The 7,895-nt window shown below is 34.4% G+C and overlaps 1 protein-coding gene across 1 annotated transcript; it reads right to left on the reverse strand.

The window, feature by feature from the left end:
- Positions 1 to 2,081: 2,081 nt before the first annotated feature.
- LOC120143830 (laccase-5-like) lies at positions 2,082 to 4,514 on the reverse strand. Its single transcript, XM_039158058.1, has 6 exons — positions 4,403 to 4,514; positions 4,168 to 4,319; positions 3,778 to 4,022; positions 3,552 to 3,680; positions 2,528 to 3,475; positions 2,082 to 2,456 (listed from the first exon to the last, which is right to left on the reverse strand). Exons 1-6 carry the CDS (start codon positions 4,484 to 4,486, stop codon positions 2,326 to 2,328), a joined length of 1,689 nt encoding a protein of 562 aa, XP_039013989.1. The 5' UTR covers positions 4,487 to 4,514; the 3' UTR covers positions 2,082 to 2,325.
- Between the last annotated feature and the right edge of the window lie 3,381 nt (positions 4,515 to 7,895).

A 7,895-nucleotide genomic window follows, 5' to 3' on the forward strand; every position in this document is an offset into this window, starting at 1 on the left:
CGGTTCAGTTTCCGATTTATTAAGAAAAAATTCGTGTTTGGAATTTGAAAGAAAAAAAACGCGTTAATACGAATGACGCTATGTAAATCGCGTTGCGAAAGTCAAAATCGCGTTGCGAAAGTCAGTATCTCGTTGCGATTTTGTATATCGCATTGCGATAGTCAGTATCGCATTGCGATTTTCCCAATTCGCGTTGCGATTTACTTATTCGCATTGCGAATTGGGAAAATCGCAACGACACTGTAGACCATCGCAATGCGATTTCCAATTATCGCAACGCGAAATGCAACGCGAATTTGCGAAAATGGAGATCGCGTTGCGAATTAGCGATAATGGAGATCGCGTTGCGAATTAGCGATCGCATTGCGATTTTGTTGGTCATTTTGGCAAATCCGGAAAAAGTTGGTTAAAATCGTATATTATAAGACATTTTTTGTCACTGAGGCGATTTTCTCGATTCTTTTATCCTTTTCTTCTTCCATTTCATTTTTGAAATGGAAATGATTCCCTTGGCCTTGGGTTCAGTAACTCATTTCTTTCGTCCTTTTCTTCCATTTCATTTTTCAAACAATTTCCGCCAACTTGGGCCTTTTCCTAGATTGAAATGTTCCAGTCCTTTTCACTTTCTGCTACACCCAAGGCAAAAAAATATCATTAATACGTCTTCCTAATAATATCCAATGTAATTATAAGATAATATTTAATTAAAAAAATTATCATTAATAATATCATCATTCCTACATACATAACTATTTGAAACCTAAACTTTTAGAGATAATAACACTCTTTTTATAATTGAAATCGCTTGATATGTTAATGAATGGAACTTTCTTTTTCCTTTTCATTATAAGTCCAAGAACATGAATTACCAGATTAGATATTGAATAAACTAATGTAGATAATTTCGAGACTGAAATCAAAAGCTCAAAACAATAAAACATATAGGTTAAGATGAATATATTATCTTTTCATTCATTAATCTCTAGTACACTAATTATTACATTATATGTAATGATTAAGCTTTTTTATTGAATATTAAATACAAAAGTAATGGGGGGAACAAAGTTTAAAATTTAAAAATGAATAAGTTAATCACAAGCTTGAAATTAATTATTTTCTCACAATTTCCTAACCATCTAGCTAATTATAATAAAATTAAAAGTTAATAGCCGAGTTGACAAATTGGGAAATGAATCTATACTCGAAATACCTGGTCAAGGAAATGAATCGAGTAGGGTCTAACTTGTATGCAATGAAGGAAGAAAAACAGAAGGTGGGTGGTTTATTTGGACAATTTGGGATATATAATGTGAGCTGACCAAATCCTCAAGAGGGTTGGGTTCATGGGATCTGGCTATATTCAGAACATATAAACTTTTAAGTAGAGACATGAATATATTAGTTTACATTGGCAACACATTAAAATTGATCTAAATAAATTAATCTTAAATTTATTTGGTAAACTAAATTTGTTTCTGACATTCAAAATATATTTACCTCTATCCTGGGTAAATGTAGAAATATATATGTTTAACTTGCATGCTTTGATATATAAAAAATCGATACTCCTTAAGATAGTATGTTGATAATTGATATGTTGAGCATGCTCCTTAAAATATATTCAAGACATTTGTATTTATAGATATGAAATCATAGCTCCATAATGAATAAAATGTATCATTTTAATGACCTAGTGTGGTTTATGAATATGAAACATAGTCATGAGTATATTTTTTAGTATGGATAATTGATAGAATGCATAAGCAATGAGGATTAAATGAGTAATTACATTAATTATTTTAACTCTCGCATCAAATCTTTCGTTAAATGTTAACGACCGATAGTTTGATTGACAACAATTAAATAATTAGATGATCTGATTGATAAAATTAAAATATTTGTGATCAAATGAAATTAAGTAATAATTAAATGATCATTGATATAGTTTACCCTTATTATTGATTTATTTTCGAACATGACAAAAAACGAAAAGAAAATAAAGAAGAAAAGGCCTTTACAAAGCATGATTTTTTTTTTATTATTTGAAAAAATTGAACTGTAAATTTCTTAAAGGGCAGAAAGAGAGAAAGCAAATTGGATAGAGGGCATCCTGCTCCTCAAGTCGATAAGCGGACAAGTTACAAAATCATGATATTTGATCATAGAATGTGAAAACACATTTATTTTGCACTTTAGGCTTGGGAAAAGGAAAACAATCATACGGTACCCGCTTTATTTAATCCAAAGGAAACAATATTCACGGGTATGAACTAAGTCCAATTCCCCTTCTTCTCTTTGGGCTTATGAATTTCAATGTGATGAATCCTAACAAACAGGGAAATCCGGCGGTGGTGGTGGCAGGCTCTGTAATTCTCCTACTCCATTCTCAACCACGAAAGCCATAGCCAAACCCCAATTGATGTGGACGTCCAAGTGACAGTGCATTATCCACACTCCTGTGTTCCAAAAAAGAGATCAATTTCAAACATCAAAGAAAGGGATTCATCGAGACAACTTGTATTTTTACCTGGGTTATCTGCCACAAATCTAATGACTGCCCATCCTTTCACCGGAACCGAAACCGTATTCCTTAGAGGTGGATCGACAAGATTGAACTTGGATGTATCTTTCTTGGGGTTGAAGTTTCCGAAACCTTCTGCAATGATGTAGAAATCGTATCCGTGAAGATGAATCGGATGGTTCTCGGGTGCTACAATGCTCGTGCCTTGAACCACAACTTGTACCCTTGAACCGAACTTTAATTTGTACAATTTAGTTCCTGTGATAGTTTGGTAGAGAGACTGGCTGACGTTGCCGGTATAATCGAATTTCACTGGCGGGCTTGCCGGGAAATCCGTGGTGAATACTCCTGGAATCCCCTGTTTGTGAGCTTGTAAAAGAGAAAAGTTCTTTGGGAGCACGAATGAGACGTTGTTCATGCTAGCAGTAAAACGTGTACCGTTGGGTCCTTGACAACGACTTTTGTGAAAATTTGGAGGGCAGCTATTGAGTCCCAGACCGACGGTGAAGAAAAGGCTCTCGTCGATATCGGTCGGTACATTGACCTTTCGGGGACTTCTAAAGCTTCGGGTGAAGGCTGTAACAGTGTTGGTATCATTGTAGGCCGGCAGAGAAGGCATAATTGGTTTGAGTGCATTGCCCTTTTTGCTAGACTTGTATTCAAGAATGGCAGTGGTGGTAGTGTTGTCGAAGGGTACGTTTTGGGCACTTTGGTAGGCTCGGGCCGCCATATAGTATCTAGCTGGTAGCTGATCGGCTTTGATGAGAACATCGGTGGTTTGTCCGGGACCTAGCATGAGTACCGAAGTGGTGAAGGGTTTGGTATAGGAGGCGTCAGCACCAACAACGGTGAGCTTATGGTTGGCCACTGCGAAGAAAAGCGGCTGATTCAGGGCAGCATTGATGACTCTAAGGAGGTTGGTCTCGCCGGAGTCTATGGGAACGATTGTGGTGTCTATAAAAGAAGTAAAAATTTCAGGCATATCAATCTCCTGGCAAAATCAAATCATTGAAAGTTCTTATTGTTATACCTTTGGAGGAACATTTGTATAAATCACCAGGTTGAGCATTGATAGTGTAAGCATCGGATATATTTGGAGCACCTCCTGTCCTCGTCGCTTCCATCATAACATCAACGGGGTTTGCATCCCACCATTCACCTTGTAGTCATAATCAACAATTGAGTTTTATTCTAGGCATACCCTCATAATTAATTACCATTAAAATGATCACATGTTAAAAAAATCATATAATTACCGAGTAAAATTGGAGTTTCGCGGTTTGGTTTAGGGAAAGGGTAGGACTCGCCCAGTCTGGGACGGACGATAAGAGCTCCATAAACAGTGGCTCGAAGCCATGAGCTGTGAGCGTGCCACCACAATGTTCCTTCTTGTCCTTGAATTGTGAACCTGTAGGTGTAGCTTCCTCCTGGTCTAATCGGGCACTGAGTCACAAATTCTGGTCCATCCGCCCATCCGCTTCTCATTTGTCGAACACCATGCCTGTACATCAAACTCATGGTTATGGTAAATCAATGTTATATACCAGCAGATTATCAAAAAGCATACATGTTTTGAAAACTATACATGTTTATGATGGAAAGCTGATTTCATGCATGCATGCATGAAAATAAAATTATTGAATTACCAGTGAACGGTGATATTGTATCGAGCTTTGTTGACAACTTTAACTTGAAGGGAATCACCATTCCTGACCTCAAGGGTAGGTCCAGGAAACATGCCATTAACAGTGATGCTGTTGTGAGTGTTGCACAACCTCTTCACTGGTGTTGCTTGGATCTGTTTCATTCATAATTGAGTTAACTAATTAAATTAAAACAAACTCTTTTCACCAGAATGGAACAAAACAATCAATCACATACCACAAATTGATGTTGGTGAATCTCCCCACTGCTAAAGGAAAATAATGCACAAGAAATGAAAAGGAAAAGGGCGATGGACTCCATCTGTAGCTAATTGGCAGACAGAATTCAACCGCGCCTTTGATTTGGGTGATACAAATGTGAGGGGAGGGGTTTTTATAGGGTTTGGTTGGCTATAGAAATGGTGTCATTTCCAGGGAAAACTTAGTCTAGGGATCAACTCAGGCCCTAGTAGTTGTTGCACCCGCTAGCCTATTTATTTAAACTGAATAATTAGTTTCATCAATGCATGCTTTGCTTACTTCACAAGGGTTCAGTTCCCCCCCCCCCCCCATTCAAGTTGATCCTTTCGATGTTCTTTTTTGTTTGAAATTGCCAGTATGGCACAATTCCGCTTGCACGACTTTTAAATTAAAGAAACCCAGATTTGGCCGGGTCTGGTGCGGAAGAAGATGCAATGCCTAGCCACCATGCCAACATACAACTTTTTTATATTTACAGTTAATCATTAGTTAAATTAAATATTTTCATCTAAATATTAGTTATTTTAAATTAAAATGTTGAGAATTAAAATACTAATAAAATAAAATAATTATTAAAATATCAACCTTTAATCTACCTAAAAATATGAAGAGTATAAATTTGCAGTTAAAAATAACATAGATACCTAATATAGAAGTTTCGAGTAAAACATAAATGGCATTGACTTGCACATGTTGATTTAGCTCATCTATCAGAATCATTGAATACAACCATGACAGATTACAGCCAAAGTTCTTTTCATCTGTTCTCTCAAATAAATGTGGCATTAAACAACAACATACACCATTTGATTAGGTAGACGGTAGTCTTAAACCCTGGCTTCTTAATTAGTCTCCTTCCGTACCAAAAAAAATTATTATCAGGAAAAATACATAAACTCTTTAAGTTAAATAAATATTTCACTTGAAAAATGTTCATTTCTCTCTTTAAATTTACTGATGAACACATAACACCCTTTCTATTTAAATACAAAGACAACTATATATATATATATTGTTTATATTTTTCTTTTTAATTAAAAAAAAGTAAATTTCTAAATACAATAAAATTATAAGGTATAATCATATTTAGAGAGTAGATACAGTGAGTAGTTATCATTCGAGAATTCTACCCGTCTACTATTCATATAAGAGATAACCATTTCCCATATTTGTTAGGGAAAAAAGTATGACTATTCTATTTTACCTCCCTTTAGTCTTGAGTTTAAAAGGAGCAACACTAATTGAGTTTCACTTCCCACTTCAATTGTACGGTGTATGAAAGATTGTGTTAATCTTAAAAAGGCAACATCTATTATCATGATTATACTAATCTGAGCAAATTGCTACTAAGACAGTAGATTTTACTGCAACACAATAATTGCATCATTTTCTTTATTTATTTTTATCATTTACGATAGTCGATACTAACATTGTAACATCCCAAACACCGGGCAAGTGACTAAAGTGTAAGATTTTAAAACTTTGTGATTAAATTAGATAAATTGAAAAGTTCAGGGATTTAATTGAAAATTATTGGTGTAGGTTTGATTAGAAAAGATTGAAAGATGGAAGGGCATAATGGTTTTTAGACAATAAATGAATTTAAAATTCCTTAGTGGTGTATTATATACACGTGATGAAAGAAGAAAAGAAAATCTAGAATTCTCTATATCCTCTCTTCCTTCTCTCCACAGTTTCTTTATAGCTAAGGTAAGGACGTCTTAACTTAGTTAATTCTTGTAATTTTGATTTGGTTTTGAGTCTTGGGGTATTAAGGAAGCTTGAGAAAGATTAAAGAGAAGTAGAAACTAAAGGGTAGATAAGTTATTGATAATTGAGTAAAGAGGGTTTTTGAGAGAATTGATGAGAAATGGTTAGTAAATAGATTTTGAAGCTATATTTGACCTAACATATGCTAGAGTAACAAGTTTAAGGTGTTGGAAAAGGATTTGAAATATGATGATTAATTGGTATGATTTTTAGTTTCAAGTTTTCTTGTGAGATTTTGGATATTTAGGAATGTTAAAGTGATATAAGTTGGTTTTGGTAAGTGTAGTTGAGTTAAAGGCCTGAAAGGAGTTAAAAGTGTGGGAGATTTTGGTGAGTTTTGGTAAATTTTTTAAATGAAAAGGGTAAATTCTGGGCAAGGGTATCAGTATTGGATTAACAATACCGATACTTCAAAGAAAAATAGGTGAAATATGAGTTTGTGTATTGATACTAGAAGAACAGTATCGATACTATAAGGTGAAATGGTATGAATTAATAGAACAATGTCGACACAGAAGGAGTAGCATCGATACCAAGGTTATCGATACTAATGGACAAGTACCGGTACCATTTTTAGAGACCAATTCCATAATATAGATTGGGTATCGATATTGAAGTATAGTATCGATACCATAATGAGGAAGTATCAGTACTAGGCCTAGAGTACCAATACTATTCATATTGAAATTATGAAGTAGGTGTTTCATTTAGCTTAAATTATTGATGATTGATTAATAGTAATAATAACTCTGATATTCATATTGATCGTATTATTTGTGTAGATATTGAACGAAGGAAAATTCCAGATGATTAGACATTATAAGATTGGCGAAGAGGGATAAGGGTTACTTTGACTAAGTGAGGCAAAAAGGTGAGTGCATATTACTATAATATATGGTTATATGGAAAGAAGACTTGCGATGAGTCTATTTCCAATGTTTTGAATAGAACAATATTTTTAAAGTTTATTACATGATATGATTACATGTTTACATAAATATAAGTATAGTTTTGATTTTGTTACTATGCGTACATGCACTGTTTATATTTCACACTATGTGTTATTGATCTATGTGATTATGTGAATATGAGATATAAGCTATGAAATGTATAATTGGTAAAGCCCAAAAGTATGTGATATGAGAGCTAAAGATATGCCAAGAGTCGAGGGTTCTATGCGGTCATTCGGGACAATTCTACGTGGTCCTTCGGGACATTTCTACGCGGTCCGTTGGGACATTTCTACGTGGCACTTCGGTGCATATTCTACGTGGTACTTCGGTGCAATTCTATGTGGAAGTTTCGACTGTAACCCAGTGCACAACCTCAATGCACTCACATACCTTGAGTTCTCAGTAATATACCATAGGCTATTAAAAGAAATGATATGAATGAACAATTCATGATAATGTGTGTTTTTGTTTTATAAAATTTACTATGGTGTCTTTATTATATGATTTTTATAAAAGTTAAGAATAAGATTAAATGTTTTAATGTTTTATTTATGTATTTTATGTCTCACTAAGTCAAAGATTTAGTGTGTGGGAGTTTCACACGTAGGTTCAAAGAAGTCGGAAGAACAAAGTTAGGACAAGTCAAGACATCATATCTCTACCAAAGATCAGATCAGGAACAATTTAAGCAGTATGTTCTTTTGTTACATTGAATTTTTTTGGCATGTAATTAAATGTTTAAATCGC

Source organism: Hibiscus syriacus, unplaced genomic scaffold, assembly GCF_006381635.1.
Source record: "Hibiscus syriacus cultivar Baekdansim isolate YM2019G1 unplaced genomic scaffold, ASM638163v2 tig00110864_pilon, whole genome shotgun sequence".
Classification (NCBI taxonomy): Eukaryota; Viridiplantae; Streptophyta; class Magnoliopsida; order Malvales; family Malvaceae; genus Hibiscus; species Hibiscus syriacus.